Below are 20,000 nucleotides of genomic sequence, written 5' to 3'. Positions count from 1 at the left end.
TGAAATACATCCACATGTACACCTCCAATTAACTCAAATGGTGTCAATTAGCCTATCAGAAGCTTCTAAAGCCATGACATCATTTTCTGGAATTTTCCAAGCACTAAGTCAACTTAGTGTATGTAAACTTCTGACCCACTGGAATTGTGATCCAGTGAATGATAAGTGAAATAATCTGTCTGTAAACAATCTGTCTCGTGGTCGAGCAACAACCAATGAGCTCCTTCAGTAACCGGGAGTGTCTAGTGGTCGAGCAACAACCAATGAGCTCCTTCAGTAACCGGGAGTGTCTAGTGGTCGAGCAACAACCAATGAGCTCCTTCAATAACCGGGAGTGTCTAGTGGTCGAGCAACAACCAATCAGCTCCTTCAGTAACCGGGAGTGTCTAGTGGTCGAGCAACAACCAATCAGCTCCTTCAGTAACCGGGAGTGTCTGGTTGTTCCTCGACCACCAATCAGCTCCTTCAGTCACCAGGGATGGGGCTAGGTCTTTGTGGAAGGCAAGTGACTCATGTATCGGTGTAAACTATAAAAATGGACGTTACACACTGTATCACATTTAACAAACCAAACAATCAAATACCATCATAGAAGGTCAAGTAAAAAACCCGTCCGTGCATCAATTCCTATACATAGTAATATACGGTTTAAATCAAATCAAATGCATTTATAAAGCCCTTCGTCCATCAGCTGATATCTCAAATTGTTGTACAGAAACCCAGCCTAAAACCCCAAACAGCAAGCAATGCAGGTGTAGAAGCACGGTGGCTAGGAAAAACTCCCTAGAAAGGCCAAAACCTAGAAAGAAACCTAGAGAGGAACCAGGCTATGTGGGGTGGCCAGTCCTCTGCTGGTTGTGCCGGGTGGAGATTATAACAGAACATGGCCAAGATGTTCATAAATGACCAGCATGGTCGAATAATAATAAGGCAGAACAGATGAAATTGGAGCAGCAGCACGGCCAGGTGGACTGGGGACAGCAAGGAGTCATCATGTCAGGTAGTCCTGGGGCATGGTCCTAGGGCTCAGGTCCTCCGAGAGAGAGAGAGAAAGAAAGAGAGAAGGAGAGAATTAGAGAACACACACTTAGATTCACACAGGACACCGAATAGGACAGGAGAAGTACTCCAGATATAACAAACTGACCCTAGCCCCCGACACATTACATTTACATTTACATAAACTACTGCAGCATAAATACTGGAGGCTGAGACAGGAGGGGTCAGGAGACACTGTGGCCCCATCTGAGGACACCCCCTGACAGGGCCAAACAGGAAGGATATAACCCCACCCACTTTGCCAAAGCACAGCCCCCACACCACTAGAGGGATATCTTCAACCACCAACTTACCATCCTGAGACAAGGCTGAGTACAGCCCACAAAGATCTCCGCCACGGCACAACCCAAGGGGGGGCGCCGACCCAGACAGGATGACCACATCATTACTGCACTACAGTTCTCTTAACTTTGGTCCATCTTTTTATGTTCTGATTTGTGTGGATTCAAATATAGAGAGTCATGAAGGGGTGGATGGTGGAAATTCATTCCACCTTTTAATTTAGTCTAAGTAAAGTTTAGGCCTTAAAGGAGTGGACATTCTAATTGTGTTCTGACTATCAGTTGAATTTTATGCAAATCCATTTGATTTCAATCACTTGTTCACACCCCTTTTGATTTGAACAAAGCCTTCCGTACGTTTTTTGCCCATTTGTGGAGTTCCTAAGAATTGTTGTAGCTTAGACACTTTTTGTTCATTATCTGAGGTGTTTGTGTTTGTGCCTGCCATCGGTTGAGAACAGTGATGCACCGATATGACATTCTTGGCCGATACCGATGTCCGATATTTTCCTTCCACATTACAGGCTCTACGAGGTTACCAAAATACAGGCTCTACTAGGTTAGCACATTACAGGCTCTACTAGGTTACCACATTACAGGCTCTACGAGGTTACCAAAATACAGGCTCTACTAGGTTACCACATTACAGGCTCTACTAGGTTACCAAAATACAGGCTCTACGAGGTTACCACATTACAGGCTCTACTAGGTTACCAAAATACAGGCTCTACTAGGTTACCACATTACAGGCTCTACTAGGTTACCAAAATACAGGCTCTACGAGGTTACCACATTACAGGCTCTACTAGGTTACCAAAATACAGGCTCTACGAGGTTACCAAAATACAGGCTCTACTAGGTTAGCACATTACAGGCTCTACTAGGTTAGCACATTACAGGCTCTACTAGGTTAGCACATTACAGGCTCTACTAGGTTACCACAATACAGGCTCTACTAGGTTACCACATTACAGGCTCTACTAGGTTACCACAATACAGGCTCTACTAGGTTACCACAATACAGGCTCTACTAGGTTACCACAATACAGGCTCTACTAGGTTACCACAATACAGGCTCTACTAGGTTACCACAATACAAGCTCTACTAGGTTACCACATTACAGGCTCTACTAGGTTACCACATTACAGGCTCTACTAGGTTACCACAATACAGGTTCTACAGGCTCTACTAGGTTACCACAATACAGGCTCTACTAGGTTACCACATTACAGGCTCTACTAGGTTACCACATTACATTCTACAGGCTCTACTAGGTTACCACATTACAGGCTCTACTAGGTTACCACATTACAGGCTCTACTAGGTTACCACAATACAGGCTCTACTAGGTTACCACATTACAGGCTCTACTAGGTTACCAATACAGGCTCTACATTCTACAGGCTCTACTAGGTTACTACATTACAGGCTCTACTAGGTTACCACATTACAGGCTCTACTAGGTTACCACAATACAGGCTCTACTAGGTTACCAAAATACAGGCTCTACTAGGTTACCACATTACAGGCTCTACTAGGTTACCACAATACAGGCTCTACTAGGTAACCACATTACAGGCTCTACGAGGTTACCACAATACAGGCTCTACTAGGTTACCACAATACAGGCTCTACTAGGTTACCACATTACAGGCTCTACGAGGTTACCACAATACATTCTGCAGGCCTCCTCCTCATTTGTCTGTGTGTGTGTGTGTGTGTGTGTGTGTGTGTGTGTGTGTGTGTGTGTGTGTGTGTGTGTGTGTGTGTGTGTGTGTGTGTGTGTGTGTGTGTGTGTGTGTGTGTGTGTGTGTGTGTGTGTGTGTGTGTGTGTGTGTGTTCACGATAAGGGAATCTTACAACAGCTTCAGTGTGAGTTATCAAAAGCCCAGTGACCCCAGAGTAGTAGCAGTGAAGTGAGAGAACAGAGTGCAGGCTAATCGTCAGTTAGCTGACTAATCATTGGTTTAGTAAGTTACGCCACCTCTATCCCACAATTCCCGGCTCTGTGGCAAGGGTCCAGCTGTCTCTCGAAACACACACCACCACACTATGACATTTTCACAATGTATGTTTTTAAATAATTGAAGCCTCATTAAAGTTTGAACAAGAGACACTGCATTAATAATGAATCGCTTTCCCTTGCTACCAGAAATGGATGTGGTATTGGATGGCTACAGCTGTAAGGCGAGAGGCAAACTAACGAACTCCTACCTGCAGTGACACTTGAGTTTCTCTCTGCTGTTAACGTCTCCGGCTACAGACGTGGATACCAGCTGTCAGAGACACACAGTGATTTAATACAACACACTGGTATCGCGGCTAGCAGGCAGTGCTCAGGTGGGCTCCGATAAATGTTGTTTTTTATTCAGTAACAGTCGGAGGGAGAGAGAGAGAGAGAGAGGTGAGAGAGAGAAAGGGAGAGAGAGAGAGCGAGAGAGACAGAGAGAGAGAGAGAGAGAGAAAGGGAGAGACAGAGAGAGAGAGGGAGCAAAAGAAAGAGCTGTAATGAGACAACCAATCCTGTTCCTCAGGGGGCTGCCCACTCAGCCAACTTCAGCTGCCTCAAACTCTACTCATTTCAGCCGTGTGTGTGTTTGCGTTTGCCTTACTGCAATATTGAAACTGATTCCTTCGAAATACACACAGAAGCCTCTCCTTCTCCTTGGCCGACGTGAGTAACCCTCACAAGGCTGCCGGCCCCGACGGCATCCCCAGCCGCGTCCTCAGAGCATGTTCAGACCAGCTGGCTGGTGTGTTTACAGACATATTCAATCTCTCCCTACTTAGATTTGGGTGTATTAGGTAGTTGTTGGGAAATTGTTAGATTCCTTGTTAAATATTACTGCATGGTCGGAACAAGAAGCACAAGCATTTCGCTACACTCGCATTAACATCTGCTAACCATGTGTATGTGACCAATAACATCTGCTAACATCAGCTACCTGCCTCCCCTCCACTCTAACCACTAGGCTACCTGCCTCCTCTACACTCTAACCACTAGGCTACCTGCCTCTACACTCTAACCACTAGGCTCCCTGCCTCCTCTACACTCTAACCACTAGGCTACCTGCCTCTACACTCTAACCACTAGGCTACCTGCCTCTACACTCTAACCACTAGGCTACCTGCCTCCTCTACACTCTAACCACTAGGCTACCTGCCTCTACACTCTAACCACTAGGCTACCCTGCCTCCTCTACACTCTAACCACTAGGCTACCCTGCCTCCTCTACACTCTAACCACTAGGCTACCCTGCCTCCTCTACACTCTAACCACTAGGCTACCCTGCCTCCTCTACACTCTAACCACTAGGCTACCTGCCTCCTCTACACTCTAACCACTAGGCTACCTGCCTCCTCTACACTCTAACCACTAGGCTACCTGCCTCCTCTACACTCTAACCACTAGGCTACCTGCCTCCTCTACACTCTAACCACTAGGCTACCTGCCTCCTCTACACTCTAACCACTAGGCTACCTGCCTCCTCTACACTCTAACCACTAGGCTACCTGCCTCCTCTACACTCTAACCACTAGGCTACCTGCCTCCTCTACACTCTAACCACTAGGCTACCCTGCCTCCTCTACACTCTAACCACTAGGCTACCTGCCGCCTCTACACTCTAACCACTAGGCTACCTGCCTCCTCTACACTCTAACCACTAGGCTACCTGCCTCCTCTACACTCTAACCACTAGTCTACCTGCCTCCTCTACACTCTAACCACTAGGCTACCTGCCTCCTCTACACTCTAACCACTAGGCTACCTGCCTCCTCTACACTCTAACCACTAGGCTACCTGCCTCCTCTACACTCTAACCACTAGGCTACCTGCCTCTACACTCTAACCACTAGGCTACCTGCCTCTACACTCTAACCACTAGGCTACCTGCCTCCTCTACACTCTAACCACTAGGCTACCCTGCCTCCTCTACACTCTAACCACTAGGCTACCCTGCCACCTCTACACTCTAACCACTAGGCTACCCTGCCTCCTCTACACTCTAACCACTAGGCTACCCTGCCTCCTCTACACTCTAACCACTAGGCTACCTGCCTCCTCTACACTCTAACCACTAGGCTACCTGCCTCCTCTACACTCTAACCACTAGGCTACCTGCCTCCTCTACACTCTAACCACTAGGCTACCTGCCTCCTCTACACTCTAACCACTAGGCTACCTGCCTCCTCTACACTCTAACCACTAGGCTACCTGCCTCCTCTACACTCTAACCACTAGGCTACCTGCCTCCTCTACACTCTAACCACTAGGCTACCTGCCTCCTCTACACTCTAACCACTAGGCTACCCTGCCTCCTCTACACTCTAACCACTAGGCTACCTGCCTCCTCTACACTCTAACCACTAGGCTACCTGCCTCCTCTACACTCTAACCACTAGGCTACCTGCCTCCTCTACACTCTAACCACTAGGCTACATAACCCCTTTCTTCTCTCCTCTCATAACCCACATCCCTTCTCTCTCTCAGAGTTTCCCGTCAGACGAGGGCTGGCCGTTCGCCAAGTACCTGGGGGCGTGTGGTCGCGTGGTGGCGGTGAACTACGTCGGCGAGGAGCTGTGGTCTTTCTACAACGCTCCGTGGGACAAGAGGGTCGACCTGGCCCGACAGCTGATGGACATCGCTGAGCAGCTCACCAACAACGACTTTGACTTCGCCCTCTACCTGCTGGACGTGAGCTTCGATAACTTCGCCGTGGGGCCGCGGGACGGAAAGGTCATCGTGGTGGACGGGGAGAATGTCCTAGTGGCCGACAAGAGACTGATCAAACAGAGTGAGTTGGGGGGGTTAGAGAGGTGTGGGGGGGGTTAGAGAGGTGTGGGGGGTAGAGAGGTGGGGGGATTAGAGAGGTGTGTGGGGGTAGAGAGATGTGAAGGGGTAGAGGTGAGAGGGGGTAGAGAGGTGTGGGGGTAGAGAGATGTGGAGGGTAGAGAGATGTGGGGGGTAGAGATGTGGGGGGTAGAGAGATGTGGGGGGTAGAGAGGTGTGGGGGGTAGAGAGGTGTGGGGGGTAGAGAGGTGGGGGGTAGAGAGGTGTGGGGGTAGAGAGGTGGGGGGGTAGAGAGGTGTGGGGGTTAGAGAGGTGTGGGGGTAGAGAGGTGGAGGGGAGGTGAGGGGGAGAGAGGTGGGGGTAGAGAGGTGGGGGGGGTAGAGAGGTGGGGGGGTAGGATAGAGAGGTGGGGGGTAGAGAGGTGGGGGGGGTAGAGAGATGGGGGGGTGTGGGGGGTAGAGAGGTGTCGGGGGATAGAGAGGTGGGGGGGGTGGGGGGGTAGAGAGGTGTGTCATCGGTTCGAGGTGTGATACTAAGAGGTGTGTGGTGTTTTCTCGGTTGCTATGACGCCCTGTGTGTGACAGACTCCTACTGAAGTCGACATCACCACCTTCTGTATTCAATCTCTTATTTATGGTTGGATTAAATCTCTCTGATATCGGTATGTGTTTCTCCCTCTCTGTCCTCAGAGACGTGTCTGATCTGTGATGCTGTTCTCTAACTGTATGTACAGCGTTTACTTATCACAGCAATACTCAGATCGGATTCATCAATCTAACTAGTTCCCCCAGTTTGTCCTTCAACAGTAAACTTCATGATAAACAGAGAAACATGAACCAAGAGGAACTGTCATATTCCTCCAAGCCACTAGTTCCCCCCCCCCCTGTCATATTCCTCCAAGCCACTAGACCCCCCTGTCATATTCCTCCAAGCCACTAGACCCCCCCTGTCATATTCCTCCAAGCCACTAGTCCCCCCCTGTCATATTCCTCCAAGCCACTAGACCCCCCTGTCATATTCCTCCAAGCCACTAGACCCCCCCTGTCATATTCCTCCAAGCCACTAGTCCCCCCTGTCATATTCCCCACTCCCCCTGTCATATTCCTCCAAGCCACTAGTCCCCCCCCCTGTCATATTCCTCCAAGCCACTAGTCCCCCCCCTGTCATATTCCTCCAAGCCACTAGACCCCCCTGTCATATTCCTCTCAAGCCACTAGTTCCTCTACCCCTCTCTCTCTACCCCCCCCCTCTCTCTACCCCCCTCTCTCTCTACCCCCCCTCTCTCTCTACCCCCTCCTCTCTCTACCCCCTCTCTCTCTACCCCCCTCTCTCTACCCCCTCTCCCCCCCTCTCTCTAACCCCCTCTCTCTCTACCCCTCTCTCTCCCCCTACCTCTCTCTCTACCCCCTCTCTCTCTCTCTACCCTCTCTCTCTCTCTCTCTCTCTCTCTCTCTACCCCCCTCTCTCTCTACCCCTTTCTCTCTCTCCATCCCTCTCTCTCTCTCTACCCCTCTCTACCCCCTCTCTCTCTCTCTACCCTCTTTCTCTCTCTACCCCTCTCTCTCTCTCTCTCTCTCTCTCTCTCTCTCTCTCTCTCTCTCCCTCTCTCTCTACCCTCTCTCTCTACCCCTCTCTCTCTCTCTCTACCCCTCTCTCCCTCTCTCTCTCTCTCTCCTCTTTCTCTCTCTACCACTCTCTCTCTCTCTCTCTCTCTCTACCCCTCTCTCTCTACCCCTCTCTCTCTCTACCCCTCTCTCTCTCTACCCCCTCTCTCTCTACCCTCTCTCTCTCTCTCTACCCCTCTCTCTCTCTCTCTCTCTCTACTCTCTCTCTCTACTCCTCTCTCTACCACTCTCTCTCTCTACCTCTCTCTCTCTCTACCCTCTCTCTCTCTACCCCCTCTCTCTCTACCCCCTCTCTCTCTACCCCCTCTCTCTCTACCCCTCTCTCTCTCTACCTCCTCTCTCTACCTCTCTCTCTCTACTCCTCTCTCTACCCTCTCTCTCTCTACCCCCTCTGTCTATCCCCCTCTCTCTTTCTCTACCCCCTCTCTACTCCTCTCTCTCTCTCTACCCTCTTACCCCTCTCTTTTTCTACCCCTCTCCCTCTCTCTCTACCCCTCTCTCTCTACTCCTCTCTCTCTACCCCTCTCTCTCAGTCTGTTAGTTGACCGTGATATGTGGTGCTTCACTGGCTCTGAAACGTGCTTGTGTCAAGTGGTGATTGAGCTGGACCCTTCGACAACGCGTGGGGCTGTGATGGACACTAGTTGGCTGACGGGGCACCAACGCGGGGGGCTGTGATGGACACTAGTTGGCTAACGGGGCAGCAGTGTGTTGTGTGATTGAGTCGTTCTGACGGGGCAGCAGTGTGTTGTGTGATTGAGTCGTTCTGACGGGGTCGGAGGACGGCTGCATTAGAAGGGATTATGTCTGAATCCTCAGGGATCAGATCTATTGATCTGCTTTAATGCTCCGACTGTTTCCTCCCTAAATAGAAAGATAAGTTTGAAATGAACACGCGAAGGAGAAAATTAAATGTCCAAATAGATTTCTTTCAATATAACCCTAAACTGTTGGTCTATTTCTGCCAGATTAGATGTTAAATTATTTTGTCCCAAAAACATTTATATAATCGTTATCTCCTCGAGGGCCGTTATCTCCTCGGGGCCCGTTATCTCCTCGGGGCCCGTTATCTCCTCGGGGGCCGTTATCTCCTCGGGGGCCGTTATCTCCTCGGGGGCCGTTATCTCCTCGGGGGCCGTTATCTCCTCGGGGGCGTTATCTCCTCGAGGGCCGTTATCTCCTCGGGGGCGTTATCTCCTCGGGGCCGTTATCTCCTCGGGGGCCGTTATCTCCTCGGGGGCCGTTCTCCTCGGGGGCTGGGGCCGTTATCTCCTCGGGGGCCCGTTATCTCCTCGGGGGCCGTTATCTCCTCGGGGGCGTTATCTCCTCGAGGGCCGTTATCTCCTCGGGGGGCGTTATCTCCTCGGGGGCCGTTATCTCCTCGGGGGCCGTTATCTCCTCGGGGGCCGTTATCTCCTCGAGGTCAGTGCCTAATTTGAGGCGGTACAGGATCCGACACCTCTCAGTTTTGGACTGTTTCAGGATCAGGTACCTGTCCTTTCTTGACTTGAACAATAATTGTCACTGTTTGTTGTCCCCCCTCTAATTCTCAGCCCCCTAAGATCATCATGTGAAAACGTGCCTGATATTCTAAGAACTGATGTTGGCTTGTGTATTCATTAGACTCTATAGTCCACCCCCTGTATAGACTGTATAGACCACCCCCTGTATAGACTGTATAGACCACCCCTGTATAGACTGTATAGACCACCCCCTGTATAGACTGTATAGACCACCCCTGTATAGACCACCCCCTGTATAGACTCTATAGACCACCCCCTGTATAGACTGTATAGACCACCCCTGTATAGACCACCCCTGTATAGACTGTATAGACCACACCCTGTATAGACTGTATAGACTACCCCCTGTATAGACTGTATAGACCACCTCCTGTATAGACCACCCCGGTATAGACCACCCCTGTATAGACTGTATAGACCACCCCTGTATAGACTGTATAGACCACCCCTGTATAGACCACCCCTGTATAGACTGTATAGACCACACCCTGTATAGACTGTATAGACTACCCCTGTATAGACTGTATAGACCACACCCTGTATAGACTGTATAGACTACCCCTGTATAGACTGTATAGACCACCGCCTGTATAGACCACCCCTGTATAGACCACCCCTGTATAGACTGTATAGACCACCCCTGTATAGACTGTATAGACCACCCCTGTATAGACCACCCCCTGTATAGACTGTATAGACCACACCCTGTATAGACTGTATAGACTACCCCCTGTATAGACTGTATAGACCACCGCCTGTATAGACCACCCCCTGTATAGACCACAGACTGTATAGACCACCCCCTGTATAAACCACCCCTGTATAGACTGTATAGACCACCCCTGTATAAACCACCCCTGTATAGACTGTATAGACCACCCCCTGTATAGACCACCCCCTGTATAGACTGTATAGACCACCCCTGTATAGACCACCCCTGTATAGACTGTATAGACCACCCCTGTATAGACTGTATAGACCACCCCCTGTATAGACCACCCCTGTATAGACTGTATAGACCACCCCTGTATAGACTGTATAGACTACCCGCTGTATAGACCACCCCTGTATAGCCTTCCCCTGTATAGACTGTATAGACCACCCCCTGTATTGACTACCACCTGTATAGACTGTATAGACTACCCCCTGTATAGACTACCCCCTGTATAGACTATATATACTACCCCTGTATAGACCACCCCTGTATAGACCACCCCCGTATGGACTGTATAGACCACCCCTGTATTGACTACCACCTGTATAGACTGTATAGACTACCCCTGTATAGACTATATATACCCCCTTTATAGACCACCCCCTCTATAGACCACCCCTGTATAGACTGTATAGACCACCCCCTGTATAGACTGTATAGACCACCCCTGTATAGACTACCCCTGTATAGACTCTATAGACCACCCCCTGTATAGACTGTATAGACCACCCCTGTATAGACTGTATAGACTACCCCTGTATAGACTCTATAGACCACCCCCTTTATAGACTGTATAGACCACCCCTGTATAGACTGTATAGACTACCCCCTGTATAGACCACCCCCTGTATAGACTGTATAGACCACCCCCTGTATAGACTGTATAAACCACCCCTTTATAGACTACCCCTGTATAGACTACCCCCTGTATAGACTGTATAGACCACCCCTGTATAGACTTCCCCATGTATAGACTGTATAGACTACCCCTGTATAGACCACCCCCTGTATAGACTGTATAGACCACCCCTGTATAGACTGTATAGACCACCCCTGTATAGACCACCCCTGAATAGAACACCCCCTCTATAGACTACCCCCTGTATAGACCACCCCTGTATAGACTATATATACCACCCCTGTATAGACCACCTCCTGTATAGACCACCACCTGTATATAACACTCCCTCTATAGACCACCCCTGTATAGACTACCCCCTGTTTAGACCATCCCATGTATAGACCACCCCTGTATAAACTGTATAGACCACCCCTGTATAGACTACCCCTGTATAGACTACCCCTATATAGACTGTATAGACCACCCCTTTGTAGACCACCCCTGTATAGGCCGCCCCCTGTATAGACCTCCCCCTGTATAGACTACCCCCTGTATAGTCTTCCCCTGTATAGACGGTATAGACCACCACCTGTATAGACCACCCCCTGTATAGACTGTATAGACCACCCCCTTTGTAGACTACCCCGTGTATAGGCTACCCCTGTATAGACTGTATAGACCACGCCCTGTATAGACTACCCCTGTATAGACTTCCCCTTGTATAGAATGTATAGACCACCACCTGTATAGACAACCCCTGTATAGACCACCCCTGTATAGACTACCCCCTGTATCGACCACCCCCTGTATAGACTGTATAGACCACCCCTGTATAGACCACCCCCTGTATAGACCACCCCTGTATAGACCACCGCCTGTATAGACCACCTCCTGTATAGACCACCCCTGTATAGACTACCCCTGTATAGGCTGTATAGACCACCCCTGTATAGACCACCCCTGTATAGACTGTATAGACTACCCCTGTATAGACTCTATATACCACCCCTGTATAGACCACCCCTGTATAGACTGTATAGACCACCCCTGTATAGACTCTATATACCACCCCCTGTATAGACCACCCCTGTATAGACTGTATAGACTACCCCTGTATAGACCACCCCTGTATAGACTGTATAGACCACCCCCTGTATAGACTGTATAGACCACCCCTGTATAGACCACCCCTGTATAGAACACCCCTCTATAGACTACCCCTGTATAGACTACCCCTGTATAGACTCTATATACCACCCCTGTATAGACCACCCCTGTATAGACTGTATAGACCACCCCTGTATAGACTGTATAGACCACCCCTGTATAGACCACCCCTGTATAGACCACCCCCTGTATAGACCACCCCCTGTATAGACTGTATAGACCACCCCCTGTATAGACTGTATAGACCACCCCTGTATAGACTGTATAGACCACCCCTGTATAGACTGTATAGACCACCCCTGTATAGACTGTATAGACCACCCCTGTATAGACCACCCCCTGTATACGCTGTATAGACCACCCCCTGTATAGACTGTACTGACCACCCCTGTATAGACTGTATAGACCACCCCCTGTACAGACTGTATAGACCACCCCTGTGTAGACTGTATAGACCACTCCCTGTATAGACCACCCCTGTATAGACCACCCCTGTATAGACTACCCCCTAGACTGTAGACTGTATAGACCACCCCCTGTATAGACCACCCCTGTATAGACTGTATAGACCACTAGTTCACCCCCTGTATAGACCACCCCTGTATAGACCACCCCTGTATAGACTACCCCCTGTATAGACTGTATAGACCACCCCTGTATAGACCATCCCCTGTATAGACCACCCTCTGTATAGACCACCCCCTGTATAGACCACCCCTGTATAGACACCCCCTGTATAGACCATCCCCTGTATAGACCACCCCCTGTATAGTTCACCCCTGTATATAGACCACCCCTGTATAGACCACCCTGTATAGACCACCCCCTGTATAGACCACCACCCCCTGTATAGACTAGACCACCCCCTGTATAGACCACCCCTGTATAGACTGTATAGACCACCCCTGTATAGACCACCCCCTGTATAGACCACCCCCTGAATAGACTGTATAGACCACCCCCTGTATAGACCACCCCCTGTATAGACCACCCCTGTATAGACTGTATAGACCACCCCCTGTATAGACCACCACCCCTGTATAGACCACCCCTGTATAGACCACCCCTGTATAGACTACCCCCTAGACTGTATAGACCACCCCCTGTATAGACCACCCCTGTATAGACCACCCCTGTATAGACCACCCCTGTATAGACTGTATAGACCACCCCCTGTATAGACCACCCCCTGTGTAGACTGTATAGACCACCCCCTGTGTAGACTGTATAGACCACCCCTGTATAGACCACCCCTGTATAGACCACCCCTGTATAGACTGTATAGACCACCCCTGTATAGACTGTATATCACCCCCTGTACCACTTCCCCTGTATAGACCACCCCTGTATAGACCACCCCTGTATAGACTGTATAGACCACCCCTGTATAGACTGTATAGACCACCCCCACCCCCTGTATAGACCACCCCCTGTATAGACTACCCCTGTATAGACCACCCCTGTATAGACTGTATAGACTACCCCCTGTATAGACTGTATAGACCACCCCTGTATAGACCACCCCCTGTGTAGACTGTATAGACCACCCCTGTATAGACCACCCCCTGTATAGACTGTATAGACCACTCCCTGTATAGACCACCCCTGTATAGACCACCCCTGTATAGACTATAGACCACCCCCTGTATAGACTGTATAGACCACCCCTGTATAGACCATCCCCTGTATAGACCACCCCTGTATAGACCACCCCCTGTATAGACCACCCCTGTATAGACCACCCCTGTGTAGACTTAGACCACCCCCTGTATAGACCATCCCTGTATAGACTGTATAGACCACCCCTGTATAGTTCACCCCTGTATAGATACCCCCTGTATAGACTGTATAGACCACCCCCTGTATAGACCACCCCTGTATAGACCACCCCTGTATAGACTGTATAGACCACCCCCTGTATAAACTGTATAGACCACCCCTGTATAGACTGTATAGACCACCCCTGTATAGACTATAGACCACCCCTGTATAGACCACCCCCTTAGACCACCCCCTGTATAGACCACCCCCTGTATAGACCACCCCCCCCTGTATAGACCACCCCTGAATAGACTGTATAGACCACCCCTGTATAGACCACCCCCTGTATAGACCACCACCTGTATAGACCACCACCTGTATAGACCACCCCCTGTATAGACCACCCCTGTATAGACTACCCCTGTATAGACTGTATAGACCACCCCCTGTATAGACCACCCCTGTATAGACTACCCCTGTATAGACTGTATAGACCACCCCCTGTATAGACCACCCCCTGTGTAGACTGTATAGACCACCCCCTGTGTAGACTGTATAGACCACCCCTGTATAGATCACCCCTGTATAGACCACCCCCTGTATAGACTGTATAGACCACCCCTGTATAGACCACCCCCTGTATAGACCACCCCCTGTATAGACTGTATAGACCACCCCCTGTATAGACCACCCCCTGTATAGACTGTATAGACCACCCCTGTATAGACCACCCCTGTATAGACTACCCCCTGTATAGACTGTATAGACCACCCCCTGTATAGACTGTATAGACCACCCCCGTATAGACCACCCCCTGTATAGACTGTATAGACCACCCCTGTATAGACTGTATAGACCACCCCTGTATAGCCTGTATAGACCACCCCTGTATAGACCACCCCCTGTATAGACCACCCCTGTATAGACCACCCCTGTATAGTCTGTATAGACCACCCCCTGTATATCAAATCAAATCAAATTTATTTATATAGCCCTTCGTACATCAGCTGATATCTCAAAGTGCTGTACAGAAACCCAGCCTAAAACCCCAAACAGCAAACAATGCAGGTGTAAAAGCACGGTGGCTAGGAAAAACTCCCTAGAAAGGCCAAAACCTAGGAAGAAACCTAGAGAGGAACCGGGCTATGTGGGGTGGCCAGTCCTCTTCTGGCTGTGCCGGGTAGAGATTATAACAGAACATGACCAAGATGTTCAAATGTTCATAAATGACCAGCATGGTCAAATAATAATAAGGCAGAACAGTTGAAACTGGAGCAGCAGCACAGTCAGGTGGACTGGGGACAGCAAGGAGCCATCATGTCAGGTAGTCCTGGGGCACGGTCCTAGGGCTCAGGTCCTCCGAGAGAGAGAAAGAAAGAGAGAATTAGAGAGAGCATATGTGGGGTGGCCAGTCCTCTTCTGGCTGTGCCGTCCTGATTATAACAGAACGTGGCCAAGATGTTCAAATGTTCATAAATGACCAGCATGGTTGAATAATAGTAAGGCAGAACAGTTGAAACTGGAGCAGGAGCATGGCCAGGTGGACTGGGGACAGCAAGGAGTCCTCATGTCAGGTAGTCCTGGGACATGGTCCTAGGGCCCAGGCCAGTTGAAACTGGAGCAGCAGCATGGCCAGGTGGACTGGGGACAGCAAGGAGTCATCATGTCAGGTAGTCCTGGGGCATGGTCCTAGGGCTCAGGTCCTCCGAGAGAGAGAAAGAAAGAGAGAAGGAGAGAATTAGAGAACGCACACTTAGATTCACACAGGACACCTGAATAGGACAGGAGAAGTACTCCAGATAAACAAACTGACCCTAGCCCCCCGACACATAAACTACTGCAGCATAAATACTGGAGGCTGAGACAGGAGGGGTCAGGAGACACTGTGGCCCCATCCGAGGACACCCCCGGACAGGGCCAAACAGGAAGGATATAACCCCACCCACTTTGCCAAAGCACAGCCCCCACACCACTAGAGGGAAATTTTCAACCACCAACTTACCATCCTGAGACAAGGCCGAGTATAGCCCACAAAGATCTCCGACTGTATAGACCACCCCCTGTATAGACCACCCCCTGTATAGTCTGTATAGACCACCCCCTGTATAGACTGTATAGACCACCCCCTGTATAGACTGTATAGACTGTATAGACCACCCCTGTATAGACCACCCCTGTATAGACCACCCCTGTATAGACCACCCCTGTATAGTCTGTATAGACCACCCCCTGTATAGACCACCCCTGTATAGACCACCCCCTGTATAGACCACCCCCTGTATGAATCCCTCTCTCGCCCCTCCAGCGTTTGACGTCATCATTTATATCCTGACAGACACCTGGGCCTCGGCGGATTCAAGACAAGGTCATCTTTATTGATCTCCGTGTGACAGTGTCAAAGTCGTCTGGCATTTTGATCCGTTTTGCAGTATTAAAAAGAGATTCTGTTAAAATCTTCTGTCATCTAAAATGATGTAGATTTGCATTAAATTGTGTTTATAAAAGGCGACATTTTTACCACTACAACAAGTGCCTCTATTCCACTGCAGCAAATGAATGATTATAATTGTTTTATGCGCTCAGGTACCTCAGAGCCCTCCGGTCGCCCTCGCTCTTTGTGTTTCTGACATCTCCCAATTCATAAATGGAACACTGTGTAAGGTCTTTTAGATGTTTACAATGAAGATGGCTCAGCAGCCATTTTAAAAAGCCCTTGATTGATGGAAGGTTCAGTCTAATGAAGGGTGTACAGGTGTTGTAGTGAATCCCATCACTAGTGTTTGTTCAGTCTGAATCAATGCCAGTTCAGCTTTTTGGAAAAAGGATCTGAAATAGTTTTTAACACAACAATGTCCCTCTCTACCACTCTCTCTGTCTCTCTCTGTCTCTCTCTCTCTCTCTCTCTCTCTCTCTCTCTCTCTCTCTGTCCCTCTCTACCACTCTCTCTGTCTCTCTCTGTCTCTCTCTCTGTCCCTCTCTGTCTCTCTGTCTCTCTCTGTCTCTCTCTCTGTCTCTCTCTCTGTCTCTCTCTCTCTCTCTCTCTCTCTCTCTCTCTCTCTCTCTCTCTCTCTCTCTCTCTCTCTCTCTCTCTCTCTCTCTCTGTCTCTCTCTCTCTGTCCCTCTCTACCACTCTCTCTCTCTCTCTCTCTCTCTCTCTCTCTGTCCCTCTCTACCACTCTCTCTGTCTCTCTCTCTCTCTCTCTCTCTCTCTCTCTCTCTCTCTCTCTCTCTCTCTCTCTGTCCCTCTCTACCACTCTCTCTCTGTCTGTCTCTCTCTCTCTCTCTCTCTCTCTCTCTCTCTCTCTCTCTGTCCCTCTCTACCACTATCTCTCTCTCTGTCTCTCTCTACCACTCTCTCTGTCCCTCTCTACCACTCTCTCTGTCTCTCTCTCTCTCTACCACTCTCTCTGTCTCTCTCTGTCCCTCTCTACCACTCTCTCTGTCTCTCTCTCTCTCTACCACTCTCTCTGTCTCTCTCTGTCCCTCTCTACCACTCTCTCTGTCTCTCTCTCTCTCTACCACTCTCTCTGTCTCTCTCTCTCTCTACCACTCTCTCTGTCTCTCTCTATCACTCTCTCTGTCCCTCTCTACCACTCTCTCTGTCTCTCTCTCTCTCTACCACTCTCTCTGTCTCTCTCTCTCTCTCTCTACCACTCTCTCTGTCTCTCTCTCTCTCTACCACTCTCTCTGTCTCTCTCTCTCTCTACCACTCTCTCTGTCTCTCTCTCTCTCTACCACTCTCTCTGTCTCTCTCTCTCTGTCTCTCTCTGTCCCTCTCTACCACTCTCTCTGTCTCTCTCTCTCTCTACCACTCTCTCTGTCTCTCTCTCTACCACTCTCTCTGTCTCTCTCTCTACCACTCTCTCTGTCTCTCTCTCTACCACTCTCTCTGTCTCTCTCTCTACCACTCTCTCTGTCTCTCTCTCTCTCTACCACTCTCTCTGTCTCTCTCTCTCTCTCTACCACTCTCTCTGTCTCTCTCTGTCCCTCTCTACCACTCTCTCTGTCTCTCTCTGTCCCTCTCTACCACTCTCTCTGTCACCTCTCTGTCTCTCTCTCTCTGTCCCTCTCTACCACTCTCTCTGTCTCTCTCTGTCTCTCTCTCTCTACCACTCTCTCTGTCTCTCTCTCTCTCTACCACTCTCTCTGTCTCTCTCTCTCTACCACTCTCTCTGTCTCTCTCTCTCTCTACCACTCTCTCTGTCTCTCTCTCTCTACCACTCTCTCTCTCTGTCTCTCTCTCTACCACTCTCTCTGTCCCTCTCTACCACTCTCTCTGTCTCTCTCTCTCTACCACTCTCTCTGTCTCTCTCTCTCTCTACCACTCTCTCTGTCCCTCTCTACCACTCTCTCTGTCTCTCTCTCTCTCTACCACTCTCTCTGTCTCTCTCTCTGTCTCTCTCTCTGTCTCTCTCTCTCTCTGTCCCTCTCTACCACTCTCTCTGTCTCTCTCTCTGTCTCTCTCTGTCCCTCTCTACCACTCTCTCTGTCTCTCTCTCTACCACTCTCTCTGTCTCTCTCTCTCTCTACCACTCTCTCTGTCTCTCTCTCTCTCTACCACTCTCTCTGTCTCTCTCTCTCTCTACCACTCTCTCTGTCTCTCTCTGTCCCTCTCTACCACTCTCTCTGTCTCTCTCTCTCTCTACCACTCTCTCTGTCTCTCTCTCTCTCTACCACTCTCTCTGTCTCTCTCTACCACTCTCTCTGTCCCTCTCTACCACTCTCTCTGTCTCTCTCTCTCTACCACTCTCTCTGTCTCTCTCTCTCTCTACCACTCTCTCTGTCCCTCTCTACCACTCTCTCTGTCTCTCTCTCTCTCTACCACTCTCTCTGTCTCTCTCTCTGTCTCTCTCTCTGTCTCTCTCTCTCTCTGTCCCTCTCTACCACTCTCTCTGTCTCTCTCTCTGTCTCTCTCTGTCCCTCTCTACCACTCTCTCTGTCTCTCTCTCTCTCTACCACTCTCTCTGTCTCTCTCTCTCTACCACTCTCTCTGTCTCTCTCTCTCTCTACCACTCTCTCTGTCTCTCTCTCTCTCTACCACTCTCTCTGTCTCTCTCTGTCCCTCTCTACCACTCTCTCTGTCTCTCTCTGTCCCTCTCTACCACTCTCTCTGTCTCTCTCTGTCTCTCTCTCTCTGTCCCTCTCTACCACTCTCTCTGTCTCTCTCTGTCTCTCTCTCTCTACCACTCTCTCTGTCTCTCTCTCTCTCTACCACTCTCTCTGTCTCTCTCTCTACCACTCTCTCTGTCCCTCTCTACCACTCTCTCTGTCTCTCTCTGTCTCTCTCTGTCTCTCTCTGTCCCTCTCTACCACTCTCTCTGTCTCTCTCTCTCTACCACTCTCTCTGTCTCTCTCTCTCTCTACCACTCTCTCTGTCCCTCTCTACCACTCTCTCTGTCTCTCTCTCTACCACTCTCTCTGTCTCTCTCTCTGTCTCTCTCTCTGTCTCTCTCTCTCTGTCCCTCTCTACCACTCTCTCTGTCTCTCTCTCTGTCTCTCTCTGTCCCTCTCTACCACTCTCTCTGTCTCTCTCTCTCTCTACCACTCTCTCTGTCTCTCTCTCTCTCTGTCTCTCTCTGTCCCTCTCTACCACTCTCTCTGTCTCTCTCTCTCTCTACCACTCTCTCTGTCTCTCTCTCTCTACCACTCTCTCTGTCTCTCTCTCTCTCTACCACTCTCTCTGTCTCTCTCTGTCCCTCTCTACCACTCTCTCTGTCTCTCTCTGTCCCTCTCTACCACTCTCTCTGTCTCTCTCTGTCTCTCTCTCTCTACCACTCTCTCTGTCTCTCTCTCTCTCTACCACTCTCTCTGTCTCTCTCTCTCTCTACCACTCTCTCTGTCTCTGTCTCTCTCTGTCCCTCTCTACCACTCTCTCTGTCTCTCTCTCTCTCTACCACTCTCTCTGTCTCTCTCTCTCTACCACTCTCTCTGTCTCTCTCTCTCTGTCTCTCTCTCTCTCTACCACTCTCTCTGTCTCTCTCTCTCTCTGTCTCTCTCTGTCCCTCTCTACCACTCTCTCTGTCTCTCTCTCTCTCTACCACTCTCTCTGTCTCTCTCTCTCTGTCTCTCTCTCTCTGTCTCTCTCTCTCTACCACTCTCTCTGTCTCTCTCTCTCTCTACCACTCTCTCTGTCTCTCTCTCTCTCTACCACTCTCTCTGTCCCTCTCTACCACTCTCTCTGTCTCTCTCTCTCTCTCTCTCTCTCTCTCTCTCTCTCTCTCTCTCTCTCTCTGTC

General features: G+C 49.8%; 1 protein-coding gene across 2 annotated transcripts in view; it reads left to right on the top strand.

Annotated features, from left to right (window-relative positions):
* Positions 1–20,000, top strand: part of dipk2ab (divergent protein kinase domain 2Ab) — a 119,580-nt gene that overhangs the window by 93,023 nt on the left and 6,557 nt on the right. For both annotated transcript variants that reach the window (XM_046355410.1, XM_046355409.1), the window contains exon 3: positions 5,834–6,137. In XM_046355410.1, coding sequence (XP_046211366.1) covers positions 5,834–6,137 — 304 coding nt within the window. The remainder of the gene's footprint in view (positions 1–5,833; positions 6,138–20,000) is intronic.

This window comes from Oncorhynchus gorbuscha, linkage group LG07 (genome assembly GCF_021184085.1).
Source record: "Oncorhynchus gorbuscha isolate QuinsamMale2020 ecotype Even-year linkage group LG07, OgorEven_v1.0, whole genome shotgun sequence".
In the NCBI taxonomy this organism is placed as follows: domain Eukaryota; kingdom Metazoa; phylum Chordata; class Actinopteri; order Salmoniformes; family Salmonidae; genus Oncorhynchus; species Oncorhynchus gorbuscha.
The sequence above is the reverse complement of the archived record's forward strand: the minus strand, read 5'-3'. Positions and strand labels throughout refer to the sequence as shown.